Genomic DNA, 17,432 nt, shown 5'->3' on the forward strand with positions numbered 1-17,432 from the left:
CATGCTGCCTCAAATCCACAGGTGACTATGCCCTAAACCGTACACAGCAGTAGCAGGCCATGCATCTTGCCCTCATATCGGGGCCAAACAGGCAATGTTATATATACAACTCTCCTGATACACTCCTTAACAAAGTAAGTGAGAGTAAATCACACAAGCAAAAAACTAGTTTCTTGACCACACATCTAACTTTCTACTTCTTCCTAACTCTTAACTGTGTAGGGCAAACAAGCGCTCAATATAACTGAAGTTTAGCTCCTGTCCTTAACTAATTTAACATGGCTGCTACGCATAGACACAGAATGAATCCATTATCAAAACCAGTTTTGTTCTCCCCACTGCACTGAGAGTAACAGCAGAAAGCAGCGTAAAGAGTCTAGGCTAAAGTAGAAGAGAACCTAGCTCCATCACATCACTCTAAAGCTCTTTCACCATGATGTCGATATGAACCTTTATACTTAAAGGCAATTATCAAAACCAGATCTAAAACCTCATTTCTTATAAAACTGGCATATGAATTTAAGTTTATGAAAGATTTTTAGTTTTAATTCTTATACCAGCCATAGCTTCGTAGAATAAAAATGGCTTTTAAAAAGTTCTTGATTTTTCACAGTGAAACAAAATGAGTCAGTCACAGGAAGAGTGGGAGAAAATTACCAATGCAGACATCTGTCTTGCCCTTAATGGCAGCTTCATGAAGGGGAGTGTAATTCCAATTATCCCGAGCATTAGGATCTGCACCATGCCGCAAGAGAAGATTGACAACTTCAGCATGACCAAAAGAGCAAGCATTGTGAAGAGGAATAAGGCCTCCATCATCTCGCGCATGGACATTGGCACCACTTTGAAGTAAATATTCAACTACATCCTTCCGACCAAAACCTGGAAGAAATAAAGGGAGGAAAGGTGTCAGAGTGGGGTAAGAGAATTAATTCCCTGTCCCACATACACAGATTAAACCAACAAACTTAAGTAACAGTAACCACTCCAAAGAACAATCCAACCGGTATTCTTTACAAAAGGAGCATTTACACATTAAGGTTATTTTTGAAAACCCTAAAAAACTGATTAAAATCAGGAAAAAAATAATGGTTAAGGGTACTGGAACAATGAATATCTTGATAGGGCTCCCATGAGTCAATAGCTTCCTGAAAACATAACAAAAAAAACCCCCACTGACAACAAAACCTCTTTTTTAGTCATTTTATATGACCATTAAACCGAACAATACTTTTTATGTGATACTCTGCCAACTCACAGACAGTTTGTGGATGGACTAATAGATGAGCCCTGGGAGCAGTAACGATCAGACTGGCTACAAGCCAATGCGTGTACAATTCATATTCTAAGCTTTTAAAAAAGATTCATATAACAGGAAAGGTACTTTACAGAAACACGTCACTCATTTTTTAAAAAAGCAAGTAAGCAGCACTATTCTCAGGTTAAAACTAGAAGCATGGCTATTTGCTTTCTATGGAATAATTAACACAATGTGCACATACTTTCCATCTCTGAAATGATCACTTAAGAAAACCCTTAGGGACACAGGAAGTTTATCCAAGACCATTCTCTATTGATGATATTTATCCTGACAGCTATGCACAACCATAGTTTAAAGATGTTCATAACGTCTGTTTTCAGTGATGCCTAAAATGATTATAAATATTTGATTGTGACAGAAGCACAAAAATGTTCTTATACCTTCTGGGGCACTTTTTTGCAAACCTGTCATTCAAGTTAGTAGACAGCAAAAAATATGCCCATTTGGGGCTACAAACTTATCACAAATAAGGTAATTGCTCTATTCTATAGCCAATTCTATAGCTGTTATTATTTAATTTCAGCTCTATCTTGCACATCTACGTAAAGCAAATAAACCAGGGCATCAAACTGTAGGTTTTCTCTAATATCTAAGCCAGAACGACTTGGGACTTCTGTTTGTAGCCATTATGCCCATCTGGTTATGTTCCAAAGGCTACTGCCTACAGAAATCCGTCAAAGGTTTCATGAAGGTCTCCTGGGGTCTTGGGAATTATTAGGGCAGGTAAGAGCCATATTTTGGTATGTATCAGACTTGTGCCAAGTACTTTCTGGGAAATAACGTGTGTGTGCAGGACTTGGCCTTCCTTGCTTTAAATATCTGAGTCTCAAATCGTTTTCCTGAAGAGATCAAGAACTGGGTGGGGATGAAGCCTTGAGCTTTTCCCTCAGACTGAATCATCACACAGTTGCCAACACCAGAGATACTCAGACTGTAGCAAATTTAAACTGTTACAAATCACCCATGGAAGGTCATTAGGTAGGTCTAAGTCCCTGCAGCCATAACATCTAGGTGATGTTTATTCCTGATAACCAACCAGCATTTAAGTGGCAAAGTCAGAGAAACATATGAGAAGTGTCAGTATTTTAGTTACAACTGAACTCTGAACTTTTTAGATCTAGTTTAGTAGCAACCAAACATTTTCATAACATCTTCTTCACTAAACCTGACTATTCAGTAAATCCTTCTCTGAGACTGACAGTAACTGAAGTCCTGGAGCAAGAAGCACTTTCACCTTCTCTCTTCAGAGCTCAAAAAACCAATGTTGCCATTATCAAGCAATTTCTGGATCCTGCTTGCTGACAGATCTCATACACAAGCTGTATATGCCAAAGATAAAGACGACAGAAAAGGTATTCAGAAAAGCCTTTGTTAAATACTATCTTTCCTCTTCTTCCCTCAAAAGTCTGGTAAGGAACCATGTTCCTCCCAGATTTCTGATTATTATAATGTTACGCGAAACTTTTTAATCCTAGAATGAACTCCAAGGTATCTGCAAATAACAGTCCCAAGACTATACTGGTGATGTGCTTCAATTCTTCAAAATAAATTACTAATAATAACAAATCCTGGCTTGCTAGCACCTTGACTTCAGCAGAACCACATACTGCAAAGTATATTCACTTTTGAGTCTCAACATTACGGTTATCCATCTTATAACTAACAGAAGGCACCGTGCCTGTCCTAACAGAGAACAGAAGCTCAGCACACTTGAGATGAGAGCTGAATCCGTGCAAAACCGATTTATCTGCACAGGCACAGTAAGCCACATTCACTGTGCATGCACGCGTATTTCTGCTGCCAAAAGAAACCAGTACTTGAACAACATACACCCACGCAGCCATATTGTCTATATAGTAAATTATATGCAGCATATTTCTCATTCTTAAATAAATTTACTTTTCGTAACTAGATACTATAAAAATTGTTTTTCTTAAAAGTGTTCTGCTGAATTTTTCTTATGTCTTCAGAATTTAAAAAAAAATCTCCTTCTAGTTTGAATGTATACTCAAAATTTATTAAATTCTTTGAGGATCTACCCAGATGAGACTTTTCACGAGCACCAGAGTCCTGCAAACACATCATCAAAGATGTTATGTGATGACAGACAGCTTGGTATCTTCTTTCAGCACTAAAAAAAGTTTTCCAGAACTGTTTTAGTTATGTTAGAAAAACCTCTGATCAAACTCCCTGTCCAGAAGTCACACATCTGGTAGCCAAACATCAGTCATTCTTGTACAGAAGACACTCCTGTCCCTCAAAGCTTTGATGTATAGCCATGTTTCTGAACGTAAAATACCAACCTGAGCAGGAATCAATACCATAATAGAAAATCAGCTGTAGTAAACCTCATTAAAGGCATAGAGAGTTCACCTGGATGCCCTGTATTTAGTACATAGGTTCAATCAGACACAGTTCATGAGCAACCCATAGCTTCTCTCTGTGCAAAGCCTGCATCCATTCAGAAAATACCCCGAGTATGGCAACACCCCTAAACTACCTGCAGTTATTTTAATGTCCAGGCGGGCTCATCTTCATCACATCACTTTTTGTAACTTCTCTTCAGCACTGAGTGCACTGCAGGGATTCTTTACTTCCTTGTGGAAGCATCTGTGCAAGTAGGCACCATATATGGAAAGAAAAGTATTTTCTCTATATTTTCTAAAGGATGTATGTGCACAGAGGAGGTGGCCAAACTCTGTACAGTGGTCTCTCCCTGCTCTCTCCTGTTTTCACCGACAGCGGGAAGAGGGGATAGCCTTTGCTGACACAGGGAAGGAAGCCACTACCTACTGTAACAGTCCCTCTTTGCCATTAGTCCACTGCTGCAAAAATAATTTCAACACTTTAAAAAAAGATTACATTGCAATCTTTAAGGGGTGGGGGTTTCTTCGGCTCTTGAGCTTCTATCAAAAGACCAACTAAATGGTATCACAGCTCGCAATTGTGCAAGATAACTATCTCATCACCATGAACACTTTATTTCTTATTGCAAAGTAGAAGAGCTACTCAGGGCCTCTACCTGACACTCAACCATGACAGCCAAGTAGCTCACTGCACTTGTTCCCTGAAAAGTTACAAAGTTTTAGCTGACAAATCCTGAATATTAATCACAGTAGAAACCTGTAACTGTATATAATTTTTTTCAAATTATTTATTTACAGTAATAATAAAAATTACAGTCACAACACATATGGTCTGGCATAACTGACATTCACCTAATTTTGATGAGATGAAAAGCTAGCAAACAACTGAGCTCTGGTTCTTCTCCCCTGCCCCAGGAATTAATTTTTTCCAATGAATTTTAGGTTGCAGGAACGGCATTTCGGTTCCTGCCAAGTCCCTAAAACCTTGTGATACTTTCAAGCTGTGATGAAAAGGATTGACTTGGGGAAGCATATGCAGCTCATGGTGAGAGGACTGAGCCTATTACATTGTGAAGGGTGCTGGGGTCTTGACTTACGCTTCAGTACAACTTATCTACCACACATACAATTGCGTACTACAACATTCTAGAGCAACCTTCACCAGGATGCCAATATGTATTACTTCTAATAACGACACACATCCAGGGAGAGCTTGCAGTGGTTTTTTAAATATATGTTAATATATTTTAAAATCCACCTTTACAAAATGACACATGGAAAAAGAGGAATTTATTTCCTTAAATTGCTAGGCAAGATCTGGGAAAAGACTTAAAAAATGAAACCCAAGTTCAGACCCCAGAAAGTCACTAAAAAATAAAAAATAAAAAAATAGGGCAATACAAAACCTGTCTTCATATTTCAGCTCCATCTCTTTCATAAAACAAGTCTTGAAACTGAATGAAACTAAGAGAAGTCTGTAGTGTATTTTCTAAGAACGCCTAGCCACTCAGGCTAAACAAAGCAAGAACACAACAGACTTCTGCTTTTACTTCCTGGTATGTAATTCCTTTAGAGAGAAAACAAAAGAAGCTAGTATTATTCCAGCTGTGAATAATGGTGGAAAGGCAAAATGAAACAAAAACAATAACCCTGCAAAACAGGAGTTCCTTATGACCTTCTTTCACACCATGTCTATTGCAAGTAGACTGACAACAGCAGAGCTGTTCCACCTGAAGAAGTGGAAGAGTGTTAAATCAAGACATTATACCAGTATTTTATGCCACATGTCCATCAGAAACTTTGGCATCTCCTACAGTCTTGTGAGAGGAGCAATTTCTCTGAATCAAGTCTGAAGTAGACATAACCACAGCAACGGCATCTTGCATTTACATACCAACCTGTTTAACGTTAGAATTCTAACAACTACCTGAACTTATTGCTATGCATCGTCAAAGAAAAAGATCATAAATTCTGTTTTTTAAAGTTAAGACAGATCACTCCTGTCCAGAGACAAACTAGATCACTATATTGCATAGAAACTCCTCAGGCATAAAAGAAAGAAAGAAAAAAAACAGAAACCCCTTCATGTCTCCAAAATGCTGTAAAACATACTCATTTACTTAGAAGTTCAGAGTTTATTAGTGAATTATTGCTGCATATAAAAAGATAGCTGCAAAACTGTTTCCTCTGACAGGGTATTTTAAGTTGGCTCCTGGGCTCCCTTGTTGATCAAGTGTCCTAAACCTGTGAAATGCAGCTGCCCTGAAGAGGCTTTCAAGAACTTAGATCTGTTATGTCTACTGAATATGAGGAAACCTTTTCCACAACAATTTGGTGAAGAAACAAGCATCTTTATTACTATTCATATTGTTTAGCTGAAAAGAAGCTGCTGTCTTCTGCAGCCAGCCAGTCTTGGGGTCCTACATCTAACGCTGTAATCAAATCAAAGCAAACAACATGAAATCAAGTGACAGTCAGGTCTTTCAAAAAGGTGGGCTACAATCTTCTGCCCTGTTGCCAGCAAGAGCAGTTGTTCTGTAACATAAGTTGTTTGCTCATCTAAGTCCCGAATTAACAAAGTCTATTTGCTAAAGATAAGAATGCAAAACGCTTAGAAACGGTGTTATCTGACAGGCGTCCTTCATGAAATTCTAAAAACGAGCAGGCCTGCTGAAACCAATGGAAACAGAGCCTGGGACATGTGTCACCTGTCAGAGCTCACATGCCACAACACGAACAGTCTAAGCCCCAGTCCAGATGTCCTCAACGCCAGCTGAACTTTATTTGAAAAAACAAACAAAACCCAAAAAAACCCCAAACAAACAAACAAACAAACCAACCAAAAAAACCCCACAAGACGCCACCTATACCACCCAGCAACCAACGCCGCCCGGGTGACACTCGATCAGCCACGCGAAAGCGGCCGCCGCACCCAGAGACGGCCACCGCCACCGGACGGGCGCTGGATGCACACGGGGGCCGGCGAACCGCTCCGACCCCCCGCTGCGCCCAGGCCCACCCCCTGCGGCAGGGCCTGCGGGCCACCACCGCATTCAGCGCTCCTCCGCGGCCCGGCCAGGCCCAGCCCTGCCCAGGCCCCGCTCCCAGAGGCAGGCGGAGGTCGCGGCCCGGCGGCGGCGGGGCTGCCCGCCACGCTCCGCCTTCCCCACAGAGGCGGCAACGGCGTCCACGGGCCGGTACCTGCGGCGAAGTGCAGCGGGCTGGACTTCCTGCCCGCCGTGTCCCGGCTGTTCACGTTCTCGGGCCGCACCAGCCGCTTGACCCGCTCCACGTCCCCGTTCCTGCAGGCCTCGAAGAGCTCCCGAGCCGGCTCCGCCGCCGCGCCGCAGCCCGGCGCCTCAGCCAAGACGGCCACCCCGCCGGCGCAGCGCCGCCCCGCCATGCCGGGCCCGCCGGAGGCGGCCGAGCAGCCCCCGCCGCCGCGCTCACAGGCCGCGGCCCTGCGCAGCGGCAGCCCTCCGCACGCGCCGCTGGGCGGGGCGCTGGGCCCGGCGCATCGCGGCGGAGGGATCCGGCCGGAGCGGCGGAGGCACCACTGCCGGCCTCACTGCGCAGGCGCCAACCTCTGATAGGCGGGGCACGCACGCGTGGCAGGCAGCGGGCATGCGCGGTGGGGCAGCGGGGCTGCGGGCCTGTGTGGGGCCAGAGCGGGGGGTGGGTAGCACGGCAGGGCTCTACCCCTGCCGCTGCCCCGCGGGCGGCGTTCCGTGCGCTCTGGGAGGCGCTGACGGGGCGGGCGGTCGTCGCTGGGGCCTGGAACCGGGAATGGGCCGCGGGAGGTGGGCTTGAACCCAGGGAGCTCCCGGTCTACCGGCCACTTCACGAAACTCTTCTCGGAAGTGCTGCCTTTCTTTCGCCCCCAAAGGCCTTACTGCTGCGGAACGGGCCTGCAGCTGCATTCCTGTTAATGCGAAACAGTTTTTCAGTACACTTCTTTTCAAAAGTTGGGGAGGAAGCAAGATACAAGATACCACTCACACAGTCTGTCTTTAGCCTGCTGCACGCTCCTTTTAAAGGGAAGATTTGTAGGACAAAACCTCAGAAATACAGCACTAGCAATTGGTAGAAATGTTTCTTTGCCGCTTACAGTGATTAAATGTAGATCAGGAGGCGACAACTACAGAGGGACTTTTTTTTTTGCTGTAGAAGAACAAGACTGAATCTTGGTATTAAAACTTCATGATCCTTACATTGTTATTTACACGGCAAAATATGTTGCTCAAAATACGTTGCTCAAAATAAGTGCTTGTGTAATAACTATGAAATGGAACTTGCACAATATAAATTACATAGTTTTCTTTCTTAATTTCATGAAACAGATACTAGAAAATACTGTTAGTTGACTTTGCTAATTCAAGGTTTTGGAAGAGAGCAGAGAGCATCTCCTTTCCTTCTTGTGAGCCTAATGAGCTTGATGGGGAAGCTTGAGCCTACATGGGACTAACTAGAAGAGGATTCATCCAGTAATTTTGAAACGTATTTTTCCATTCATGCCATAGTAAAACATTTAATTTGGAAAGGGTAGTTGAATAGTGTCAGTAGCTTCCTGTTCCAAAGGCAGGAAAGATAAGTGCCTCCAAGCTGGATCGAACTTGCAGACTGTTATGTTATTAGTGAATTAAATGGCCTAAGAACCAGGGAAGAGATCCGGCTGCTATTTCGTACAGTTTGGTCACTTCCATTCTGTTAAACATCCTTATCTCTGAAACAAGGCAGTTACATCCAAGTTGCCTGTCCCTGGTCCATGCTAATGCCTAAACTGTACCCAGGAATTTTTCTGGGGAGACTACTAGCTGGACCAGGCCAAAGCCATGCTACAGTAACAGGTCAAGGCTGAATACCTGCGTCTATGTCCTGGCGCTGTTTAATTTACCAGTTTACACATAGCCACAGTGGAAGCAGGACAGAAGAATGCAGCCAGCACAGGGACAGAAACCGTGTGCTTTGACAAACACGTGCCGTGGTCGTGTGCATTTTCTATAACCCTGCTGGCTTTTCACCACTTACTTAAATTACGAGCTGTGCTCGGCAGGCAGGGAAAAGTCAAGCTATGACCAGAGTCCCTCTATCAGCTTTGTCGCACATACATAATTCATCCACTGCTTTGCATGTGGCTGTAATGTTCCGGAATAAATTGTCATCAAATGTGTCTCACAGGCCTGCAGCCGTCACAGACCTTCCCAACTTCTCCAAAGTACACATGATGAAAACTGCCCCTTCTATGTGCAGGCTCCACAGGCTGGAAACAAGACCTCAGTGCTGCTATTTATCTTTTATTAGCCCTGTTAGCCTAGCTGGAAAGAACATACCAGCTCTTGAGTTCATAAACCCTTCTTCAGGCCTACAGCAAAAGTAGCAACGGCATTGACTTGTATGCTTCCATGCCGAAACTCAAGAAGGGACTGTGGATCTAAAAGTCTGTGGAAGGGTAAACACCTGTGTAAATACAAACCTCCCCAGGTCTTCTAAAGAAGTTTAGAACTGGAACAATTTTTCACTAGTTCACTATAAACTCTCTATATATCTATATCTATATAATATCTATATATATCTATAGAACTCTATATATCTTGCCTTGATAAAAGCAGTTATCAAGTGCTAATGGAAAAAAAAATTGAGTTAGAAAAAGAGCGGGATTATGAAGAGCATGATCTAACACAAAGAAATTCCCCATTCTTTCCATGTCATTATACCAAAACCATATATTATTCTAAATTACTTATAGCCCGACTTCCTTTTCCAGTATGGCTTCCTGATAGTTTGAGTGTAAAACTATGGCAGGTCTCTCTGAATGGAAAATAATTTTAAAAAATATTAAAAAAATTTTTAAAACCCCTGTAAGAGCAGGATTCAATTGTCTTTAATTCAGTGAGCCAAAGACACTCAGCATATTTTAGGATTGGTGTATTAATAGGCTTCATACTGACTTTAGAGATTTATATCATGTGAAATAAATTACTTTTATTTATAAACTTATTTCTTTTATGAGAAAATAATCTGTAAAATGGAGTACGTCAATCTTCTGTACAACAGTATGGTTAGAAAACTGTAGCTGAAATACATGCCAAATCTCACCCAGTATATGTGGTAGGGTTTTTTCTAGAGGAAGCAGGGGGATTATAACCTGTTGTTAGCACCACCTGAGAGGCTCAGGCTCAGAACAGCTTGGAAACATTTTGCTTCTATTTTTGTTTCGTGTAATTTGTGATATACCGATAGCCTTTACCTTTGCAGTGCATTTATGTTAGTGGCATGACCTTGCCTGCGAGATACATTAAAGTATTTTTGGAGTGTGCTTAAAGTTTATTTAGAACCATGCTTAGTTTGTCGCTAGAGGGCAGAAAAGAAAAAAGAAACAGAAAAAGGAAAAAAAGAGAAAAAAAAAAAAAGAAAAAGAGGGACTGTTGTGTATGGACAGACTAAGGCAGCTTTAAAAATAAACCCTTTTCCTTTCTGCTTAGGAGATTAAAGTTTGCTTATGGGCAGAGACGTCGTCCATGCCAATCTACAAGGCAGTCCATCACATTTAGGATTTTCAGCTGTCAGCCCTTCATTTCATGAGGATTTCTCTTTCTGATTCTAATTGGTCCTTGTGGTGGTTTGCCTTGCTTTTGGAAGCAAAGTAAAATGCTAGGATTACTAGGACATTTCAAGTGTCCAGAAATTTAGCTTATTCCAAAAAGATAATGATTTAGAATTTATTCTATTTGAAGTATTTCTAGATGAGACTTGAGGAAAAAAAAACCCAACGAGCAATAATTAATGCTGTACATAAGGAAATCATAAAACATGCCTATAAAGAAAAGAGTTGAGTTTTGAGAGAAACAGAAGCGATCTATGGTTTAGTTACTAAATTTTTAAAACTACAAATAGAAATTTTCTCAGTGGAAGCTACTTTTTCTAAATGAAAAGAGGGGCTGATCAGTTTAAGAAATAAGAGCTCACTGCAAAGTCATAGCAGTAGAGGCTGTACAACTGTGACTATATATACAACTGGATCTTTAAAGGAACTGACTTTCTCCCTTCCCCTTCTCATCCCATCTTTCAAGTACTGTGGCTACTCATCTTAAACAAGCAGGAGCTAGTTCCTTTTCTCTGCCAGTCACTCATCTGTAGTTAGTGACGTATTATATGTGCCAGCTTTGTTCCACCAGCAGATGGGGGTAACATGGAATAAATATAAAATGTTCTGGAAAAATAAAGGAGTTAAAAAAAAAAAAAAAAAGAGTCTTGGAGATAGTGAAACACTGAGAGAGTGAGCACTGCGGAGAGGAGCAAACACAGAGCCAAGCGGTCCCTCTAGGAGATGGGATACACTGTGAGTTGCTGACAAGCTGTAATGGTGGGCCGTTTAGTTATCAAAATACTGTATCCATGTATGCAGCAACCAAGAGAGCTGGTCAGCAGCCTGGTGACCAGCTGTGGAGATGGCAGTTCACATGATACATTCAGAGAAGATTCTTTTTGGTGGTATGGAGAAGCTTGTGAACCTGACACCAGAAGCACAGATAAGTGTATAAGAGTTCGTGGAAATGAGATTACACAGAAAAAAAAAAGCCTTTAGCCCAGGACCCTTGTGATTTCTTTAAAATTATTCCAGTTTTGCTGTCAAAGACTGATAGACAGAAACATGTCTAGAGGGCTTAAAGGGAGCTGATCTTTGTTTTTCTGTAGTGCCTGGAACATGCCTGGGAGGACAGAGAGCTTTTTTAAAAGCATAGACTCCACCCATGCAAAGCAGAATTACGTGGGCTGCCAGCATAGGAACATGGCAGAGACCTGGGAGATTGTTTAGGAAGAAAGCCACGAGCAGAACAGGAGCAGCAGGGCCAAAGATCGGCATTGACTAGGGATGCCAGCAAAACAGATCCATTTGTATCCCAAATAGGTACAATAACATGAAAAATCTAAAAGCAAATAAAGGCAAACTAGAATGTCTGTCCAGCCATGACATCTTCAGATTTTCTAAAGCTGACTGAAAGAAAAAAAGTAGTAGGCTACTTAGGTTATAAGCTGTCTAGAACTGACTGAGATGGAAAACAGTAATTGTCTTGGAAAAATCATCTAGGAGGGAGAAAATTTCAGAGGAGCAAGAAATAGCGAGAGACTCTCCATGCATTTAAATTGTTTCCTGTCCCAACTGAAAAAAAAAAAAAAAGACTTTTAAGGAGGTTGAGGCGTTCTCGCAATCTATCCTGGACATTTGACAGAAGCGTCCACGTCCTCCAAGTAGTTACAAAGCAGGCAGGTTATTCACTGATGTACTCTTAATTGCCTTCTGAAGCACTTTACCACTTTCCATTGATGCTATAAGAAGCCTATACTTTTAATTTGATACCTAAATTGGTTGCCTATAGTATGTAATGTCAATACCATACAGACTATGCAGTGTGAAAAAAAAGCAAAGAAGCAACTAAATGTAAGGGTTTTTTTAAAAGTGGTAGTGTACTACTCCAACTACTTGCACATAGATTGGCAAGATGTTATTTCAGGACAGATCTTTGAGAGGCAATTTCTCAACAATTCCAATGATGCTTCTTGGAACAGCTAGTTCCACAGTCTGGGGAAAAAAAAAAAAAAAAAAAAGCTATTCTTGACTTAAGCCTAAGCAACACAGTTACTTGGTTTGGGAAGTAATGGTAGCTTCACCATGGAGTAATAATGATCAAATCCAATGAATTTCAATATTTCTAATGGAAGGCTCCTACTGAAAGGTAGTCCATGGCACTGATTCAGAAGAGGAATTGTGATAAAAAGAAGGAATGTCATTACAGTGGTATTAAAATCAGATATAAAAACATTAAAAACCTAAGACTTACCGTGAATAATATATTTATGCAGATTTTTGCTGAGTGACAGAAAGTAGGAAACAGGTTCAAAAGGTTATTGAAGTCACACTCTAATGGTCACAAATTGTCAGTAAAAAACAATACAAATAAATAGTAATTTTTTTTAAAAAATGAGGATTATGAGAAGTGAACAGAGTGCGTGTATGTCCTGCTAAGCATAAGTTATTGCACAGCTAATCCAACACATGACAACTAGAAACTTCTCGTTTGGGATGATTTTTCCAACATCTTATAATTCACTGTAATGAGTAATAATGTCTCAAGAAGGGTAGGGTACATTTTGCAAGGGATGTTCTTGAAGAAAAAGGAAGTTTTCTGATCACTAAAACAATTTTTAGGTTCATGAAGCAAGGTTTAAAACCTCCATTCAAAGATATTTTTGCCTGTAACAGATAAATCTCAAAAGACTCAGGCATTTACCAGGTAAATGTATTTGCTTTCATACCTGAATGCACAGTAAGCAGCCACAGTGCATTTAAGGGACAATCCTCACTTAAGGGACATCTATTTCATTTATTTGTTCCATGAGTAAGTTGAAGACAGAATCTATTTATCAGACCTCTCAGATCAAAGCAAAACAACAAAACAGCTGGTTATACCTTAAATTTAATGTAGAACTGGGCACAAGAAAACTTAGAAAACCCTGGGTGGTCAAAAAGTTCTAAAATAATGGTACGTTTGAACAGTCTTAAGAGCAAACTAAATTGAAAAACTGAATTAAAAGTCATTAACTTGGCTTATTTTGAGACTCTGCCACATAGGTCTCTATTTTTGTATGTATTACCTGGCTAAGTGTGTGTAAGAAAAAATTTTCAAGCAGTTTCGCTGATGCTATCAAGGGGTTTATTGGATTTTACACCAGAGTATATTACTACAAAGACTCAGCACAAGGATGGGCACTGAAACATGGTAGCAGACTATCTATAGCAGGGTTTTTGTATTATGTCTCCACAGGCTACAAGAAAAGAGTCATCCTTATTTTACATTCAATCATTGACAGATTATTAATGTTATGTTCGAAGAGGCCTTACCAGCTACAAATGCTGATACATTAGCAAAGTTCAAAGTAACTGCTGTGATTTTTGTATTTTCACTTGGGTTACCTTTCGCATGCAGGTTCACAGAATTATCAAATAGACCAGTGAATTACTTCCCTTTCAACTGCCTACTAAAAATAGCTGTTAAAACATTTGGGCATCAGTGCCACACGCACAGAAACCATGTGTAAAGCCATTTTAAAACTGATTTTTTAATTGAAAGAAGAGTTAGTGTATTGGTAGGCTTTATTCATTGCCAATATTATACATTTAAGGGATGGGAAAATATTAGCATTAAGTATTGTTGCTTTCTGTCACAGTCGAGTGGTGTAAACAAATGGCAATGTACTGTTCACTTACGTACATACAAAACCTTTCTCTGGATTTTGTTTTTTCTAGCAAGAGAAGGAAGATTTTAAGTGCTTTATTCAAACAGTTTATTCTAGGATTATTTCTGTGATCCACTTTCTGTAATTCTTTATAAGCAACTGAGATGTTTCTTCTGCACAGGTTATACAAAGCCTTATAACAGTAACTTATGTCTTTACTGAGCCACGAAAATCATGTTTCCACTCATTCCAGAAAATTACTGTTTTTCTTCTTGTATCAAACAGACCTTGATTGTTGAAATGTTGCCTTATGATCACTCTCAAGATCATGGTTACACAGTGATATAATCCATCTTCCTAAAAATAGTAAAGAGTAGTGCTTGTATTTCACCTGGGACTGTGATTATTCTGCATAGCTTGTACCCGCTGCATACTTGGCCAGTACAGCCAGTGCCTAACACCTGATAAATTCTGCTTTAGATGGCAATGTTTTTGAGTGTATAGGGTAATCATATGTCATGGGGTTTTTTTCGCTATCTGGGAAATATATTTAAAAGTTATCCTTTTTGTATTTTAGAGGTGACTGAATACCTTCGTATAAAATTAAAAAAATAGGCCCTTTTTACTTGAAAGAGTTGCATAAATGCTAACTATTGCTGTTAAGATGAAGTTACACAGGATGTAATTTCAACAGCAAGGTTACTTGGGGTTAAAACTAAATATATCTTAGGTTTTATCACTCTGGAGTCCCTCCAGGAGAGTGAGTGGTCATCCTTCTCCCTTTCCTTTTCAAGTTTTTGCCTCATCTTACCAGGTCCTTTAGTCTTCAAGATGGGATCTCAAAGTACTTAGCTGAAGGAATCTCCTACCTCACTTCACCAGTTCATGCCCAGTGGGAGCCTAGTTTACTTTCCAGATCTACTTCATAACCCGAACAACTTTGAAAGTGGAAACAGACAGCAGAATGGAAGACTAGATTGGTGTGGAGGTAGTTGGCATGATTACCATCTTAAAACCTTAAAGACATCTGAAATGCTATCACTGCACACAATGTACACGCAGAAAAAATAAATGCCTCATAGGCATGTAACAGTGAAATAGCTTTCTCCCAGTACATGAGTAACTGTTTTTCTTCAGAAATAATTTCACTAGTGATCCTTTCTTTGAGGTCTGGACAGCTCATGCAGCAGAGCTACTGCTGTCTTTCTTGATACTGTCCATGTACAGAAACTATTCAGTGTGGACCAGAAGAGCCCCTGCAGTGTAGATGAGGACATAGCACCCAGCCATTTTTGTGGCCCTCTTAGTCTGTAAACAGGTGCAACAGGTGAACACTGGACAGAAGTTGGCCTCATTTGTATCTGTTCCAAGATAAATGATATTCCTTGAAAAAAATATATGGAAGGCATGCCAGTTACTAGGGATCTTTAGTTGCAGGCAAACAAATTATTTTTATCATTTAAGTTAGTGTGACGCAACCAGCAAAGTCCCTAGTGTCAGCCCTGTATTCAGAGTGGTGCAGAGCACTGTAGAACTTATGACAGCCTACACAGGAGAGCACACAAATGGCTCATGGACTTTCTTGTCTATTCAGACACTTTAGACTATAACAGTATCTAATAATTTTACTAGGAATATCAGTTTCCCGTTTTATAGCTAGATCGAGTGATCTGAAAGCAGTCTGTTTCCTGTAGCAAAGATCTGAGTGACCAAAATGCAGACTTTTCTTAGAACAACTGATAGCATGCCTGGCCTCATGCTACTAGCATTTTATCTGAGACAGAACGATCACAATAAGGAAACATCAGGAGGTCTTAGGAATCCTCCAATATAGCCAAAGTAGCTTTTAACGATATGAACTTGTAATCAAATAAAATCATACTTTTTCTGAGCTATTCTCATTTGGCAGCTGCTCAGGTAACACAGAGAGGGCAGCTCTGGAAAGTTGGATTCACCTTCTAGAGAGTATGAAGTAGAAACTGTCCCTTGCATCTAAGAGCACAGCAACAGCAGCTTTTGAGGGAGAATAGCTTTGCTTTTAGTAGAGATCTTATGGAGTCCTGTAGGTGTAGCCCACCTTGGCTAAGAGCTGAATCAGTGATTTTTTTCCCCAGGTGGCCTAGCTCTGGCTAGCAAAGTATTATATTTTGAGTAGTCATGTTGACTTACATAGAGACACCTGTGTATAGGAAGTTCAGTAACATACCTAAATGCTTTGCTAAGTAAGCTGGCCAGCTGCCAGTCCCTTTAGAACAGGAGAGGAAACTGAAGGGTTTGCTTCTGGGCCAGGCCATTCTGCTGGAGGAGGCCTGGAGTTCTGCATTGGCAGAAGGGATAGAGAAATTAATAAATCTTACTATGGGTTCCCGTAGCTAGCATTCCTCAGTGTTTTATTTATCTGTGGACAGATCTATAACATACTTTGATGCTGAGCTTGTAACATTCTTAAAAGGAATATGTAATAAGCCCCTGAAGAGAAGAACCAGTTCTTATATGAAATTGGAGACATTATGCTTCAGTATAGTAAGAAATTAAACAAGTATTCATGCTACTTACATTGCTGAAAAAAACTATGGGAAACCATACTGGCAAGACCTAAATGATGCATTAATGGCTGCCCTGAGACCACTCTCTAAAGCAACAATCTTGTCAGTGAGATGCCGACTTGTGAGCACAGGCTAAGAGATGATCCCTCACAGTGCTGAGACTCCAGCACCTGAGGCCACCAAGGCTGCAGGCTGCAAGCAACTTGTGAGGTGGCAGGGTAGATGGAAGATGGACAGGGAGTATGGCACTGCTGTGTGGACTCTTTCAAAGCAGCATATATACAGCTGTTTTGTCTTTTTTATGGGGGTGATTCACTTGTAGAGATGGTAGAAGAGTTCACTGTAGGTATGGTGAAAGTGTTAACTCAAGAATGAAAGAGGAGTTAAGTAAAAGCAGATGTGCTGCAAAGTGATATTAGAACCACCCAAATAGTTACATCGGCAGACTGGAGTAGTCATAACCTTGCTATTATTATTGGTCTGAGCACCAGAAATGCATGAACTCCAAGCTATGCTCCCACACAGGCCAAGTTCATAGTGTTACTCAAGCTAGAGATCTGTACATATGGACAGAAGTCAGCTTGGGACAACACTAAAAGTCATCCTTTAGGAAAGAGAAACCTAAGGAACCAGATGTGACCTTTAGTTACTGAACTGCTTCAGAGATATATTTCTTCTTTACAAAGAAACAAGGAATCCAAGATTGTCTATGTTTGTCTTTCGAAATTTCCCAGTTACAGATTTTTTTAATTTCTCAGTTACACTTTGTCTAAATACTTCAGACAGAGGATTTATTGGCAAGTTATTTTTTCTTAGGCGAGGTGCCAGTGTCCTCTTTTAAACCCCTGCTTCTGCAGCAGCTGATCCCAGCACAAATGTGAAGGCTTAGGTGACTTCGTACTCCCCAGACAGAGCTTCCAAACTTACATTGTGTAAAAGCTTGATATAGCACCTCTGTATCTA

The 17,432-nt window shown here is 40.8% G+C and overlaps 1 protein-coding gene across 2 annotated transcripts in view; it reads right to left on the reverse strand.

Annotated features, from left to right (window-relative positions):
• Nucleotides 1–7,090, reverse strand: part of TNKS2 (tankyrase 2) — a 33,030-nt gene extending 25,940 nt beyond the window's left edge. For both annotated transcript variants that reach the window (XM_086467254.1, XM_086467253.1), the window contains exons 1-2: nucleotides 6,889–7,090; nucleotides 658–882 (exon numbers count right to left, since the gene is read on the reverse strand). In XM_086467254.1, the coding sequence (XP_086323380.1) occupies nucleotides 658–882; nucleotides 6,889–7,090 (427 nt within the window). The remainder of the gene's footprint in view (nucleotides 1–657; nucleotides 883–6,888) is intronic.
• Between the last annotated feature and the right edge of the window lie 10,342 nt (nucleotides 7,091–17,432).

Source organism: Leptosomus discolor, chromosome 6 (assembly GCF_034619465.1).
Source record: "Leptosomus discolor isolate bLepDis1 chromosome 6, bLepDis1.hap2, whole genome shotgun sequence".
NCBI classification, from domain to species: Eukaryota; Metazoa; Chordata; class Aves; order Leptosomiformes; family Leptosomidae; genus Leptosomus; species Leptosomus discolor.